The following is a 16775-nucleotide window of genomic DNA, read 5'->3' as shown; positions in this document are numbered from 1 at the left end:
CTTCCAAAAATGTGTTAAAAGTGTATTTTGGTATTCACAAGGCAGGGATTGTTGCCAAAAAATACCCCGTTTATAATTAAGATGTATGATTTGCACTTGTAATGGTGTGTCCTGATGTGTTTTATAGCCCACAATAGATGAGAAGATTCAGCTCGTGCCTAAAGCCCAGTTGGGCAGCTGGGGAAAGGGCAGCAGTGGCGGAGCAAAGGCGAGCGAGATGGGTAAGTCAGGACAGGTCCTCACCCTCTGCTTTGCTGCCAGCCATCCTTGCCAAGAGCGGATCTGGGTGGGAACGCTCGTTTCTGTGTGTGACTGCCTGGCGAGCAGGGTTAAAGTCGGGCAGGATGAGCCTTTTCCCTTCAGTTCTCTCCCCATGGCTCCAAAAAGAGCTATTGCTTAAATGATTTTGTGCTGCCAAGGTGTCAGCAGCTACTGACCTTGTTGTCGCTCCTCTCTGTGTTGTCTTTACAATCTCCCAGACTCCTTGCGACCAAGTGCCACTAGTTTGAACAGATTTTCTGCACTGCAGCCTCCAGTCTCATCTGTATCTGCCTCATCCGCATCCTCGGAATTAGACTCTCGCAGGGCCTTAACTAGGTAAGCTTCGGCCCGCCAGTGATTTTTCCTTTCCGCTGTCCGTACTCCTGCGCTTTCCACTTGCTGCTCTAGTTACCAGCACACAGAAAAAAAATAGGATTTCATGAGTTTCCAGGAACGGCTGGGTCTTTTTCCTGCCCTCTGTACTTTGAGCTAACTTAAACCACATGCATCTTTTATAATACCATAGGAGAGACAGGTGGTATTAATTTTTAAAGCCATCACAGTGAATGTTTTAGTTTCTACCTTTCAGTCACCCTTTACCTAAAGGATACACTACTGGTGCTTTAGAACAGATTAAAAACTCTTCAGATAAAACGTTCTAATAAACAGGTATGCAGGTTGTATTCAACAGCCGTGGATTCAGCCAGGTCAGTTGGTTTATTTATCCAGAAAAACGCACCTAAAAACCTTCCAGAAATTTAGCTGGGCTCTTAAAACGCTCTGGCTGTGCCTGAGCCTTCCCATGAGGTGTGACCGAGTCTGCCCACGCTTCTGCGCCATGGCCGTGCTGTGCTCTCACACCCCCTGGTTTCATCAAGGCTGCAGCCACTCCAGCTCATAGCATGAAACATGTATTAACCCTCAATAATTTATTATCTCTAGGCACGGTTTATAAATGTACAGTTCATTTAAAATGTCCCTGGTTCTTCCAGTACACGCCAGTTGCTGGGCAGTTTTCTTGGGTTTGCCCCTCTGATGTTTTCCCTCCTATTTCACCTAAAACTCTGGCTTACCTGGAGATTATTCCATTTTGGTGTCGTTTTGCCCATCTTACTCATTAACACAGTAATTAATAGGACAGATCCTTGTCACCTGTTGCTGGTAACCTTCACTATTCTGAAACTATTTTTCAATAAATGGGTAAAAAAAATACACCGCTCATACAATTTCACAGTAAAACAGTGCCTTTACGTTCTAAAACTCACCGTTCTATACATAAAATGGGTGCTGTTAGGACTTTATTGCTTTTCTGTGTGTTCTCTAGGAAGCGTTGGCTCTACCTGTCTGCTCTGCAGATATTTGTGTTTGTGCATCTCTGAGACTTGAGTTAATTTCAGTTATGTTCTGCGTAGCTACAACTGTAAAAAGTTGAGACAACAATCGTGCTGGGTTTGGGTCCTGGGTTTTTTCCTTTTACCATAAAGCTTCCCAGTGTCTTTTCTGACATTACTGGCGTTGCGAGCATGGCATCACCTTTAAGCGCCTGTGGTTTTGTTCTGCAGTCGCGGGAGCACGGGCAGGGAGAAGAACGACAAACCGCTCCCACCTTCCCTCTCCCGTCCCAACACCTTCCTGCGGGGCAGCAGCAGTAAAGAGCTGCTGCTCGACAACCAGGCACAAGAGGAGCAGCGGAGGGAGATGCTGGAGACGGTGAAGCAGTTAACAGGCGGCATGGAGGTGGACAGGAACAGCGCAGAGGCGGAGAGGAACAAACCCAAGGAGCCTGGTAAGCGGCTTGTCCACGCTCGGGGAATCTTGCTGGGTGTGTGAAAAGGCAGAAGGGAAAAATCTATCAGAAGTGGTGACAGGTTTCAGTGCAGCGGTGTGAATATTTGGCCCACAGTGACGCATTGTCAAGCTGCGATAGTGGTGATCTGCCTCCCAATGGCTGGTAACGCAGCTGATTCGTACAGGCCTTGGCATCGCCTCCTCTCCCCAGCTCCTCCCTAAGATTCGTCAGAGCTGAACGGCTGGAGAGAGCAGCCAACCACCGTGCCGTGGCATTGTCTTGCCTGCTCGTATCCTGTCACTGTTGCTACTGGTTTCTGGGTTAGAAGTCCCTAAAATCAGCATCAGTTCTGCAGAACTGCTGCTTCAGTGCCCAGTGAAGCTGTATCTACCCTTCCCAAACATTTCCCAGGGCCAGAGCGGTGATCTGGATGTGGGACACACCGTGCACGGTATCTTTAGCACTGCGTTGTGGCCAGCACTCGTCCCAAGCAGGTCTCAGTACAGCGTGGCGTGGCGTCACCTCGTCAGTGCTGCAGCTCCCGCTTTTGGCTCCTGCCAGCTTGAGCTGATTTGTTAGCAAGAAAATACTGAGGACACATAAGGCGATGTTCCCTGCGGATGGAACCGTTGCGATAAGTACAGTGGTTTGCTCCTTCCCTGGGAAAGATCTAGAAACTGCTACAGTGGGGAATACATCTCGACTGCCACGACACAGGGCACGCACATCTTGACACTTTGGGACTTTCTAAAGAGCTTCACAGGGACCAAGGTTTTGGAGAGGTGGTCAGGAGATTGCTTCGGGTTGCTGCCCCCATGGATCAGCACCATTTGAAATTTGCAGCATGCTGTAATGGCTCCAGGTTTAATTCTTTAATGTCGATCGAGAGCTTTGGAGGTGTTGCAGGCTGTGCCATTGCCAGCTGCATTTCTATGAGAAGGTTGATTTACAGAAATATTGGGAGTTCATACAGGGGGAAGTGGAGCCAAGGAAGAAGTGACCCGTGCCCGATGATGGAGCAGGGAACACACCTTGCTCTGGTGACGTCTCTTTTCTGAAAATGATGCGGATTTTCCTTTTCCAAATCTGTGTTGTTTTTTTTTTTTCCTTATATTTCTCCCAGCCAAGCCAGAAGCTCCCCCAGCTCCAGCTCAAGAAAAGCCTTCGCTATCAGAAGAGGAAATAGAGAGAAAATGCAAATCTATCATTGATGAGTTCTTGCATATTAACGATTTTAAGGTAAGCAAAATTAAAACCTCACTTAGCAGAAAGGCCTGGGGGGCTGGAGTGCATTTTCCCCTCCCTGAACTGTGTCTTTGTAAGCACCCAGCTCGCACAGAGGCAGCAGAAGTGGTGGGGCCTGTCAAAATTTGGGCAGCAGCAACTCCGTGTGTGTTTTTAGGAGAGTTGTCTCCCAAACTGCTTTCTGCCCTGCTAGTAAAAAAAAAGAAAAAAAAAAAAATAGCCTGGCTTGTGTGTTATAAGTAGCAAGATGTGTGCGTATCTGTCATGAATCACTGAGCAGCTCCATAACAACAGCAATTTTGGAAGCCGAAAAGCTAGCAGGAAAATAAACTGAGGTTTTCATTCAGTTATCAAAGCATGTGCTGTTCCGATCTGGAGGCAGATAAAGCAAAGCTCAATATTGAAGGAACCACTCCAGAGTATTTTTTAATAAACATTGACAATTCCTGAGCAGCTGTCATCACTTCCTAGTTAAAGGGTGAAATTTTGTTTCCCTTGTAAATGGATTTTTAGCTTGTCCAGGGAATTCGCAAGACGTGGTACATTCGCTGCAAAGCCGATTCGTTTGATCTTTTGCTGAAACAAATTTTTAAAACCTGCCAAGTTGGAAACAGCAGCACTAGGGAGTTCCCAGCTGAGCACCCTAAAAGCAGAGTTGCTGCTTGCACTTTGTGCAATTGGGCTTCCAATTAAAATCGGAAAGAAGAATATTCTTAGGATGGATTGGTTTGGGTTCACATCTAATTATCAGGAGAAATTATTAGATTAAAAAAAAAAAACACGCTTTGATTCACAACGTCCCCCAGCTTGCTGGCCTGGCGGATCCCAGCAGGAGGAGTCGGGGACGGCGCGGCTGGTTAACAAAGTAGCCTCCGGTCCTTTTTATTTTTGTGATAGAGTTCAAAGCCTAACCCCGGCATGTCTGGGGCTAAAGGGCTGCTTCATTTTCTGTGCTTGCAAATACGATGACAGATTTTTATGGCCGGATGGAAATACAAGTTGAATTGCATCAGACAAGCGCACCTCTGGCTGAAAAAAAGTACATCAGGTTGAGGCAGGTTGTTTGCATTAGGGGGTTACTTGAGAACTGTAAATTCTCAGCGCTCTTCAAATGCAGCGTGCAACAAACCTTCTGACTAATTCAGCTTAAATTGACATGAATAAGGCCGTATGTGAGCATGCTCAGGTAGTAGATAGCAGAGCAATAGCCATTTTCCGTGAGTTTAGTCTTCAGTATTTAACCTGACTGTCAATTAAAATCACTGAGCCGTATCCCAGCATCCAGTGACAGCGAGGTCGGCCAGCAGCACGTTCACCCATCTGTCCTGGAGACACCGGGCTCTGTTGGGCATGGAAGAGCTCTGGCCCAAGCACGCGGTGTGGGACTGCCAGGAAAATGCCCGTGGGGGCTCTCGGAATGCATCTGGGCCTGCTGGTTCTTGATAACTGAAGGCATAACCTAAGAGAAAAAGAGCAAACACCTTTAGTCAGGAAGCCCACTGGGATCTGTTGGGCTGAACCTCGCAGCTCAGTGGAAGATCTTTGCCAATGACAGTGGAGGTTTTTGAAGTGTGACGCTTCTCTGCGGGTCTCTATTCAAGAGTGTTTTATTCGCTTAGGTTACAAAATGCATGTGCCAGAAAGAAGAAGCTTGATAAAGAGGAAATTTTCCTCCAGATGCTGCCCAATTATTTTCTGCTGCTTTATACGGCATTGGGTTTGTAACACAGGCGCTTCTGTGCCAGGTCAGATCAGCAATGAATCCAACCTAGTGTCCTCTTTTTGACTTGGCTTGGTACCGGGTGAAATAACAGGCGGTTTGGTGGCATCCAGAAGACGATTCCTCTCCTTTCACTGAGCAGCCGAACTGCACCCTGGAGCCTGACTGTGTATTTGAAAAATTCTGTTGCCTGCATGGTTTAAATTCTCGTTGTTACTATTATTATTGTTCGATTGCCATCTCAGTGGTGATTTGCGATGAGATTCCACAGCCTAGTTCGGCACGTGGCAGCTTCACCAAATATTCATTTCCCTGTTTTTTGATGTTTTCAGTTCAGGCAAATGATCCTCTGTGTGTCGTTCGAACAGGAAGCGATGCAGTGCGTGGAGGAGCTGAGCGCCCAGAATCTGCTGCCTGTTTTTGTGCGGGTGGGAGTGGAGTCGACACTCGAGAGGAGCCAGATCACCAGGGATCACATGGGCCAGTTATTACATCAGTTGGTGCAGTCGGGAAAGCTGAGCAAGCAGGATTTCTTCAAGGGGTTTGTATTCTGCGCGTAGAAACGGGTCCTTTTCTTCAGCGTCCGTTGCAAATGAGCAGTGCTTGTGTTGGAGGGGAATGATTGCCCACCTTGCTTTTTTATCCTTCTCCACTCATCCTTTCGGAAGGAGCATTTCTGCCTGGGTGTATTCATAAGTAATAGAATTACTGTAATACGTTTTTAAGTATTTCAAATGCTTTGGTGAATGTAAATATTTTCGTATTTATTCAAGTATTTATTTCTAAGCAAATACGTTGGTGTGTATTTAAACGTGCATGTTTAGATTTCTGTTTCGTGATGCATTTGTCAATGTTTGCCTTTTGGCAAATCATTGAATACGATTAAAAGAGGAGGAAGACAACAAAAATCTTGGCGTGACGTTAATGCCTGGAAGCTGTCTCGCCTGAAGTCCTGGGCATCCACAGGACCCCAGCCACTCTCCCGCTGGTAAAAAAGGCTTTGCTGTTTCTCAGGACAACTCAGGTTTAAGGAGCGGAGATGTCCTGAAGGGGACAAGAAGGAGAATACGCACCAGGGCAGTATCGGATGGGGGGATCTGAGTTTCAGCTGCTGGTTCATTTCAGCTCTCTGGGTCTTGTGTTCCCAGCCTGAATTTGAACTGGTGTCCAGTTGTACAAGGATCCGTGTTCCCAAGGAGGTCCCTGGCACCGCTGAGCCCTCACTGGGGCTTAGAGCAGGATGATTAAAACAGGCGTAACCACGAAAAGCAGCCAGCGAGCAAGCAGATGAAATAATGCACCCAGATCCTGAGTTTCTGGGTAGTTTGCTCCATCTTGCTGCTTTTATTTGACTCACTGACCGCTCCAATGGTGGTCTCCCTGTGCCATGTCCGGCAGTGAATTTCATCGTGATGCAATCCACTGGCTCACAGGAAAAGTTTAGGCAGCCTGAAAAAAAAAATATGGAGCAGCAGTAAAAAATGTGTATCCACGGGGAGTACAGTTGTCTGTGTCCACACAGTCGCTGATGGTCAAAACGTCTCGTTTGAAGTGATACATTTCCCTAATGGATTGTGATTAAAGCCGTTCCTGTGTTTCCTGGAGTGTGGATAAGTGGTTGCGATGCCAAATAAGTAGGATCTTGATGAAATAGCGGGACGTGCGGTCTGAATGTGGCATAAACAAAATGAAAGCTCCTGAAGATGATGAAAGGGTAAGTGGTGTTCAGTGGGCACATGAGAAGAACGCTGAAAACCACTACACTTATTCACGCAAGACAAATTACCGTGTAATTAGGGGTTATGGGACGAGCACTGGTCACAGCACAAGGCTGGAGCGATACACAACAGGAAACCAATGTCTGGCAGAAACGCTTGGACAAACCTGGGTTGAACTGGTAGCAGAGGACACAAAGAACAAAGACAAGGAGACAGTTTCTGCGTTTGAAGCACAAGGGAAAAGACGCGTTTATAGTCGCTAAACTGGACCCCAGAATGTTCACAGTTTTGAGGGAGAGATTAATCATGATGAAAACTGGCAGAAGAGCCTTGTACCAGGCATGGGATGCTAAGCCACCTCCAAGGCTCTTATCGGAAAGAAGAGTTTTGAGCAATTCTGGAAACTTGAGTTGGGGAGCGATTTTTGTAATTCATCCTGCCACGTTCTCTGCTCCGGACGGAAGTCTCCCTCTGGTGTATTGAACGTTTTTTCTTGTGTTGTTTTACATAAATGCAGACATCTTGCTGACTACCTTACGTTTCGGCTTCTGTTGTTATTAATCCCCCTTCTGTGAATGTTTGGATTTTTTTTTTAAGGCGCCTCCATTTACTGGATGTTTTATATTTATAGACAAAAATGCTTTTTTTACTTTTACAGGTTTTATTAGTTAGCAAATGATTTGTTACTGGGAGATAAGAATTATTGTAAATGGAGCTTTCCTGGACGTAATCTGTTTTACAGAAGGCAGTGCCTTGTCCACTTACTTTCCATGTTAGCATGTGGAGAAATTCACTCCTGGCAGTTCTGAAGCACTGAAAAGCATAAGATGGAAAGGGGGGAGGGGGGTTGCTACCTTTGTGATTCTCACCCCTCCCTTCTCGCCCCTTCTCTCTTCTGTAACAAAAGATTTTTAAAGCGTAGATTTGCAAAAATTCAAGTTTCAAATTAAATTAATTTTAGCGCCTGACATTTTTCTTTCCTTTTTCTGAAGTTTTTCAGATACCTTGGAGATGGCGGATGACATGGCCATAGATATACCCCATATTTGGTTGTACCTAGCTGAGTTGGTGACCCCCATGTTAAAAGAAGGAGGAATCTCTATGAGAGAACTTATACAGTAAGCAATGCTGTTTCTTTCCAGCGTCGGTCGAGCGGAGCTGTCTGCCTGGCTGTGCTATGGTATTTTCACAGCGTGGTTCCCGTCAGTAGATAAAAGAGGAGTAGCGTTGGAGGCTCAGCTTCTCGTAGGAGTTGATAAAAGGCGTGCTGCACGTGGGACGGGAGCTTGCTGCTCTGTAGTCACTGTTCAGGCGTGAAGGGTTTATCCGTAAATCTACTTCGATCCTGTTTGTTTCGGCTGAGCTAAAAAACACCCCAGTGTTGTACGGTCAGAGTCATTCGAGAGCACGCTGAGGCTCTGAGAACTGGATTTGAGGAGAGCAGGGTATCGTGCAGTGTTCGTGTCTGAGTGTAATAACTCACCTGAGCGTTGCCTTAAATGGGCACAAAACCTTGCCTGCCAGGCTGGAAACTGTTTCTAGGACCAGAGTTTCTGTATTTTGTACGTGTCCTTACATATTTGGGGATTAACTAGAAGGCAATTGGACAGTTCCCTTTTCCTGTAAGTAGTGTGTTGAGAAAATAACAGCCTATCCCCCCAAAAAAGGGTACTGCTACCCAAATGTGGTGTCCCACAAAAATGAGCAGGTTTGACGTTGCATAAAAATAAAGCCTTTGTAGTTAGCCCTGTTGTGGCAAGCGCACTGTATCCCTGAAGTCTGGTTTTTCGGCGGTGCTAGCTAGACCTCATCCTTTAACCCCGGGAGAAGTTAAAGGTGGTTTCTTGCCTCGGTTAGATCACTACCCCTTGCCTTGCATTCCAAATTCAAATTATAAGAAAAAACACCTGGTTTTCTTTCATTCCAGAGAATTTAGCAAACCTTTGCTTCCTGTGGGAAGAGCCGGCGTCTTGCTTGCTGAAATCTTGCACCTTCTATGCAAACAAATGGTAAGTGTCCAGATGCACCCTTCGTAGATAGGAGCTGGAAGCAGCGAGTACCTGGTTATGCATGAAGCCTACACATTTCCCATGTGAAGATATTTAGGAACGGGCCGTCCAGTCCAGATAACCGAGGAAACCTGCCTCTTCATCCCCAGTTTCAAACCAAGCCAGACAAGGTTCCAAAAAGTTAACTTTTTTTTTTTCTTATCACTTTTCCCTTTTGCAGGTACCTTTGCACCTGGCTTCTTCCAGAAGCTAGAGTGCTGAAATAACGCAAGAGGGACATTCTCGAGGTATTTCTGGGCTGACCAGAAGCAGCAAGTGCCGAAATCTTGTGAGAGAGCTGTTCTTGCAGACCGGAGAGGTTCTGAGGGTTCGGATAAGCTTCAGGCAGCCTCTCAGAGTTCTGGGTGCTTATCCAAACTCACCCTGCCAACTCTTAAGATTCACCTGTCACTAGGGGTAGTGACACCTTTGCACCCTGTAACTTCTAGAGCTCTCTTACATATTTCACAGTTGTGTGTCCAAACAGTTTGGTGGTTTCCCTGCAGCTCTGTCTCCATTTTTTGTCTTTTTTTTTTTGTCTTTTTTCCCCCCAGTCCAGCTAACTACTGCACTTTGGACAGTGTCTATTTTAAACCCTGTAAAATCCCTCACTTGCCTTTTTTTTTTTCTTTCTTTTTTTTTAAAGCATGCATTCAAATATAGTTGAAAGTTCCAGGAGCATTTCAGCCTAGCAGCGCAAATAGTGACTTTTTATTTATTTATTTTAGCCTTATGCTTGTTTGGACAGTAGACTTCCATTTATTTTTCTCTTGTTTTTTGAAAGAAAAGCTACCGTGCTCTGGGGGTTGAAGCTTGGGTTTCTGTTTTGGGCAGTTTTCTAATTTGATCTTGTCCAGGCCAATACCTGGACGTATTTCAACATAGTATCAGTCATCTAATTCGGATCGTGATGAATCGTAGCAGGAGCTATGCACAATTAGCTCTTAACGATCTGCATTGTAAATTTAAGGTTGTAATCCCCTTTGTAAAGTAAAAATCAGGCTGCTTTTATCAGCGCTTAACTTGGGCTCCGCAGCGATCTCCCTTGTGCAGATGCTGTAAGGTGAAGGGTTTTGCAAAGCATTTGGGTGACAAGAACTGGTGATTATAAGTATTTTTATTCCTGTCAGAATTGTGTATGTGCCGTCTTAGGCAGGATACCAGGAGGTCAGCGTGACATTAGGGGATGCGGAAGGTTGAACTGTGCTACTTGAGGTTTGCAATGAATTCTAGGAATTGAAGGGTGAAGTTTGGTATTATGTACCTGAATTTGAGGCTTGATCTCTGCACAGAAAACAGCCACATAAATAATTATTTTTTGAAAGCAGCTAATTTGCCAGTGCCTTAATGTCAGGGCAGGGGAGAATGAGTCACAGAGTGAGTTAATGACAGAGTCAGGAGAAGAATCCAGGTCATCTAACTGCCAGCCCCATGTCACGGCCGTGGGAAACTGCCCTGTCCAGATGTGTCACTTTTCGTAGGTAATCTCTGGCTGAAGTTGTTGCAAACCCCACGTGTCACGTTCTGCCTTGTTTATTACCCATCACTCCGGCATTTGACCACTTGACCAGATGTGTGTACCTGTGGCAGGATTGCCTATATGATTTCTCTTGCACGGGATTTCCAGATGTTTTCACTTCATCTTGTTTGGTGGCTGAACGGTTCTTTATTTCTCCTGACACAGCTGCACCACTCCGGCTTGTGTAAGCTCCCCTGGTTGTCTCTCAAGTTTTTAAAATGCACAAACTGTTTGTGTTTTAGAGCCATAAGAAAGTGGGAGCCTTATGGAGGGAGACTGGCCTCAGTTGGAAGGACTACTTACTCGAAGGGGAGGATGTACATACCTTTCTCATGGAACAAGTGAGTTCAGAGCAAGCCGTTTGCTTCATAGTTTTGGCATGCTGATTTTTGGCCCCACGTCCCGGTTGTTCACCCTCTTCCCATCGCATCCTTATGTATAGCTGGTATGGGATGCAGGGTGAAGCGTCTCCCTTGCCAAATTGGGGTTAGATTATTTAAGCACCTCCTTCCTGAAGCGCCAGGAGGACAGGCTTGTCCCCTCCAATCCCAGGCACACATTTCCATCAGCTGGCTTCCTCTAGGAGATCTTTTTCTCCAGTGGTGGGGAATGAACTCAAAAATGAGTTTTGCAGCAAGGACAGATGATCTGCAGAAGGGCTGGAATAAATAGTAGCGATTATTCACTCATTCCACCTCGCATCATGATCCCGGAGGGTTTCACAACCGAGAGGAGCCAGGACTGGTGGAGGGCACCTTTCAGCTCTTGGCGGTCATGCTCCTAAGGCAGAAGCTGGAGGGTCTCCCTTTGGAGTTCCAAGTGATCCGCTGCCCCGTTTTAGCACTTAGGAAGAAATAAAACGGATTACCAAGGCCTGGGGCTTGGTGAGGGGGCTGTAGATCCTCTTGTCACATTTTGCAATTAATTGGGGCGTTAGCTGCACTTTCTTGGAGCGCATGCCAGCTCTGGTAATTGCATTCCAGCTCCCTGTTGTTTTAGTTGAGCAACGTGCCCTTTATTTTGTGCGCGCTCTAGCCCAGGGCTAGAGTTGCTCTGAGATGCTTGGTGTTGTCTTTGCCGGATGATGTAGTTCCCACGTGTTTGTAAAATGCTTTATAATTTTGGGGATAGAAAAAGTATATAAATTGTTGTAGTGGTAGCTTAGCAGTTGAAAGATGCCAGAAAGCAGAATGAAGCGTAGCTTGCTGCCTCCATTTGGTGTAATTCAGCGTAGGAAAGCACATTTAACTAATTCTCATCGTCACTTCTGATGTTGCAGAAGTTGGACTTCACGGAGTCTGACTGTTCCAGTTCCTCAGAAGCACTTTCAGAGAAAGAACTCTCTGCAGAAGAGCTGAACAAGCAGCTAGAAAAACTCATCGTTGAGGACAAGGCAAATGATGAACAAATCTTTGACTGGGTAGAGGTACAAAGACTATTTTCACCCTCCCTGCACACAGTTTGTTAACTGCTTTCGTAAATAAGTTCTCATCTAAAGGAGCGTCTCTGCAGGCTCCTCCCTAGGCAGAGGACACTAAGACCATTAGGTCTGTGCAGTCGACACTTGCAAAGAATTAAAATCTAAAATATAATCAGCCAGTTATTTCAAAGTGAGCTTTAGGAAGAAAGCGTTTTAGCCATATTAACTGTGTAGCTGCCTTTTAAATACTGCAGGCTTTTTGACTCTGAAAACACTGCTTCTGGCTACTTACTGCATTTCAGGCCAAGTACACTGCTACTTTCTTTCTTCCCAAAATATGGGATGAAAGCATCTCATCGCTTTTTACAGCATGAGCAATGCAAATTTCCCCCCGCCCAACTGCAAAAACATCCTGGGCAGTCACTGAGGGCACCTGTACCCTTCCCGGTGCGTTGGGCCAGGCACTGTAAGAGAAAATAAAGAAAAAGAGAAAAAAGAGAGGGGAAAGAAAAAAGAAAAAAAAAAAAAAGCCCTGTCAGCCCACTGTGATCTTTTTGTCCTCTATCTCTGGCTGCATCCTTTAAGCCAGATATTTAATCTAGGGTCTGAAATTATACCCAGCCTGATTCATTTAGATCTGTGCTTGCAGCTAAATCTTGGTCAGCTTCACTTCAGTGATTTCTGTCGCTGGAGCAGTGTGTTACAAATGTCATTTGTCTGCTGCCATTAGAGAATTCAAGAGTGGAACTGAAATTTGGGGACACCCACAGGCTCTTGGACAGGTTACGTAGCCATTCTCTGAATTTCTTCTACAAAGCAAACAAATCTCCACCCAAGGAGCATGCTGTAAAATTTGTTGAAAAAGCCTAAAAATCTTAGAAAACATATAAGGGCGTTGTAAAAGCCAAGCGTTGTTGGTTTGGTTTGTTTCTTGAGAGGAATGACTAGGTGTGGAGTAGTTCAACGGCGTATCCCTCGCACGAGAACTCTTCTCCCTGTCATACCTGAGCTAGTGTCCAGAAGCGAATGGGAAAGCTGAGCTTTGCAGAGGGGGGAACTGGGTTTCAACCGCAGCCGCTTTTGCTGAACTTGAACTTGCTGCCAAATTTCAGCAGTGGAGTTTGGAAGCGGTTGCGCTCCTGCGGCGACATGTTTTTCACTGGTCCATTTACTCTTGATTTCAGGCTAATCTAGATGAAAGCCAGATGAGTTCACCTACATTCCTTAGAGCTTTAATGACAGCAGTTTGTAAAGCAGCTATTATAGGTGAGTAACTTGCAATGTAGACACCATACAAACCAGACGTGCAAAGAATTATTTTACATTTTTCAGGTTTATATCACTTTTCCTTCCGCCGAGGCTGTTTTTTATCACACACTAAGATTTTTGCACCACACTGAATTCTTATGTGCTTGAGAGCAGGATGTCCGTTCCCCCTGCAACAGCCGGGTGCTTCACCTGTTGCGGTGTTTCTCGATGCCCTGGCGTGTCCCGGTGACCTTGCGTGAGCAGCCGTTTCAGATGAGTCTGAGTAATGCCAGATTGTTCATTCATTTTTCTAGTGAAGGTGGAAATGCGCTAGACGTTATTAAGATAATCAGTATTTCCACTCCTGTGTCAGCAAGTACGCGTGGGCACGCTACCATTGCAGATTGCCACATGCGAGGCGGAAGCGTGGGTTGCAGAAGAGAAGCCAGGCTGCATCTCTGTCTCATTAATAGTTTGATATCCAAAGTTGTAATTTTGGAAAGATGGGTTGTGTGGATTACTCATATGTACGGCCGTCAGCTGGAAATGGAGGAAAGGGTGGGATCCCAGGTCAGACGCGTGAGCCTCAGACCCTCAGGGGAGCTTGAATAAAGCGCTGCAGCCAGAAACATCTGCTCAGTTCACTTTGTTTTCTTTAATTTTACTGCTGGCAACTGGCAAAGCAAAAACTTGCACTCGTAAAGCAGCCGGTTCTGCTCTTAGCTTGAAAGTCACACATGGTGGAGAGAGCAGCCTGAACTGCATCTTGTGGCAGGGGGAAAAGCAGCAGCCCAGCTCCTTTCTTCTCCCTGAGAACCGAACCCTTCTGGTGCCACCTAGTGTTAATGGGAGATGGGACAGGGCTTGAGGACGGGTGTTTAAGGGTTCCCTGATGCCTATCAGGAACATCTTCCTCTGTTTTACATTGAGGTTTTTTTCCTTTTGTTTTCAAAATATCACTTAATTGTGTTGCACGATCTACTTAAAAGCTGCTGAATAATTTATCCATGTTGCTGTCGAACTTCTAATGCATATTTTTTTATATAATCCTTATTCCCTATGTCATGTGCTGCTTATGATTCTGTTCCTGCCTTAGTATTTTTAGGAAAAAAAGTACAATTTTCTAAAATCCTTCTATAGAACTGAAATTTTAGCCCTAGCCATTGTACACGCTTTGAACATCCAGTTGTCTGTGGAAACACAACGATTTGCACTGCGAAGTGAGGCTGGAATTCTTCGGGATGTGTCAGCAGGCTGGTTAGGGCCAGGGTCGCTGCAGATAGTGGTTGAATTTGGGGAACTGGAAGAACCAAGACTTCCAGAAAAAGCCATTGGTCAGAAATACTTGTTTCTCATCCTCTTTCCTCTCCGCGCTAACCTGTATCTGTGATTTCTATTTGAGTAAATAAAAGCAGTAAAAGATCTGCCCCTGCTGCTGTGTACCAAAACTGACCCTGTTTTCTTCTCTTCCCCTCAGCGGACTCTTCTAGCTTCTGTGTGGACAATGCTGTTATCAAACAGAGGGTGCCGATCTTACTCAAGTACCTAGACTCAGACACAGAGAAGGAACTACAAGCACTTTATGCACTACAAGCATCAATAGTAAAACTTGATCAGCCTCCTAGTAAGTGTTGCCTCTGTGCTGGGGATTCGAACCCTGATGGTATAAGGAAAGGTTGTTTCTGTGAGAGTAAAGTCTAAGTGGTAGAAACTGGAAGGGGATGCACTTTGCCTTACCTCTGTACCTAGCAGATGAGAGAGAACAGTGTACAGTGGTTTCTGCTTGCCCACATTCCAGCTTTTAGAGCAGTGCAGGTCCCCAAGTGCATGGCCAGAGGCCGGTTCTTCTCCTGGTTGCTCCTGTAAGCAGCCATGCAGAAGGGAAGACAGACCTCTGCTGATAAAAAGAAAGGGAAAAAAAAAAAAAAAAAAAAGAGCAGTAAAAAACAGTCTGTTGCAATATACAATACCTGGACATGTGAGAGGACCGGGCGTTGTAATTGCATTGATGCACCATAGATGTCTGTGGACTTGGAGGGAATGAAATGAGTTGGACAACTGAGGAGTCCTGTCCCAGAGACACTGCAGAAAACTTCTGTTGGCAAAGATGCGAGGGAGCTGCCGAAGGGATTCCTGGGGAGTCCGCAGCAAAAAAATCGGAGTGTCCAAAACCACCCGACATGATCATCCTTAGGTTTAAGGCACTCGTTGTCCATTATCCCTCCTGCTGAGCTGGGAGAAATCAGGTGTTGGAGAGGAGCCAGGCTGCCGGGTTGCACAGTCCAGTGGGAGGAGGATGGACTGCTGTGGATTCTGTTTGCCAGCCAATCCCTAGATAATATGTTCCCACAGCTGCTTTCCCAGCTTTCCCTTTTCCACAGTTACCCGACGGCATCCAAAGGACCTGTTGTCCCTCTCAGCTGTATGTAAGCAGCCAGGAAGCAATAACTCAGTAACAGACCTTCCTTTTACTTGTATCTGCATCTCTTGCATTAAAGGTCACGTTAATCCCCTTATCCGTAACTGCATCTTTGTCCGCTTACTTAAACTGCACAGCGCTAACAGCTGTTCTCTCCCATTATTCCATTCTTGCAGATTTGTTGCGGATGTTTTTTGATTGCCTGTATGATGAGGAGGTAATATCAGAGGATGCCTTCTACAAGTGGGAAAGCAGCAAGGACCCAGCGGAGCAGAACGGGAAAGGAGTAGCGCTAAAATCTGTCACAGCATTCTTCACATGGCTACGGGAGGCCGAAGAGGAGTCGGAGGATAATTAAAACTTAAAATACAGAGAGAAAAAAAAAAAAAAAAAAAAGAAACAATTTAAGTATTTTTTTAAAAAGTTTCACGTCTTCGCCAATCACAGTGCAGCAAGGCCAATTCTCGCGCAGACCCCCCCTTCCCCCACACATGCACGAGTGGGAGAGGTAAAAATAGATAAACACAAAGGTGATCATGGAGGAAAAAAGGTACTTGAAAAAAAAAAGTAAACTTCAAACCTGAGGGCGGGAGCACTAAACCAAAACACATGTATTATTTATAGAAAATATTTTCTGTTTTAATCTTCTTTTTTCTTTTCTTTTTAAACAAGGACTCATACTTACAAAAAACACAAAGCGAAACAAATCTGTTTAGCAAAAAAAAAAAAAGTTGAAAACTTTTAATTTATTATTTTAAGGACTGCAAATGCCAGTGTAATTTTTAAATTTGCAGTTTCTGTAAACAAATTGTATAATAGAACAAAAGCAGAGAAATAAATTTCCCTCCCCTTCATATGCACCTCAGTTTTGTTTCAAAGCATGATAAATAGACAAAACTTTCAAGGGGGTTGGGGTAAGCTAGGTGAGGAAGAGATCAATTTTTTTTTTTTAATTGTCATCAGATTTTTCTGCCTGCCTCTCAGCTTGCTTCAGAAATTTAAAAAGAAAATAGTAATCAAAACGTACATAACCTTGGAACGGAAGGAAATGCATTTGAGAAAACTGCTGCGGACCAGAGTGCTCCGAAAAGTAACTCGTTCAAAACAGTGCTACCCTGGGGAAAAAGTACTAGTGATACTCTCAGAACCTTTAGAGCAACTTTAAGGCTTGTAAATACATAGAACAAATATTTAAAAAAAAAAAAAAAAAAAAGAAAAAAAAGAAAAAAAGAAATTGACTCAATACTATTTCTTTTCACTTTCAAAATATAAAGAACAAAATAAAGACAAACATTGCAAGTTTAAAAGAAAGTAAAACGACTTCTCCTTTGACAGCTGCTGAATGTGTGCACCATCTCTGACCGGTGCTGGCTTCCTTTCCATTGTGT

At 45.0% G+C, this 16775-nt stretch overlaps 1 protein-coding gene across 12 annotated transcripts in view; it reads left to right on the top strand.

Moving 5' to 3' along the window:
• Positions 1–16145, top strand: part of EIF4G3 (eukaryotic translation initiation factor 4 gamma 3) — a 149531-nt gene extending 133386 nt beyond the window's left edge. For 10 of the 12 annotated variants that reach the window (XM_035901935.1, XM_035901929.1, XM_035901934.1 and 7 more), the window contains 12 exons: positions 128–221; positions 480–597; positions 1824–2047; positions 3174–3289; positions 5384–5556; positions 7726–7851; positions 8661–8742; positions 10543–10641; positions 11580–11726; positions 12905–12986; positions 14446–14592; positions 15564–16145. In XM_035901935.1, the coding sequence (XP_035757828.1) occupies positions 128–221; positions 480–597; positions 1824–2047; positions 3174–3289; positions 5384–5556; positions 7726–7851; positions 8661–8742; positions 10543–10641; positions 11580–11726; positions 12905–12986; positions 14446–14592; positions 15564–15745 (1590 nt within the window). In that variant the 3' untranslated portion in view covers positions 15746–16145. The other 2 variants (XR_004842978.1, XM_035901937.1) reach the window with 2 other exon arrangements.
• Positions 16146–16775: the final 630 nt, after the last annotated feature.

Source organism: Egretta garzetta, unplaced genomic scaffold, assembly GCF_000687185.1.
Source record: "Egretta garzetta isolate BGI_Z169 unplaced genomic scaffold, ASM68718v1 scaffold69, whole genome shotgun sequence".
Classification (NCBI taxonomy): Eukaryota; Metazoa; Chordata; class Aves; order Pelecaniformes; family Ardeidae; genus Egretta; species Egretta garzetta.
The sequence above is the reverse complement of the archived record's forward strand: the minus strand, read 5'-3'. Positions and strand labels throughout refer to the sequence as shown.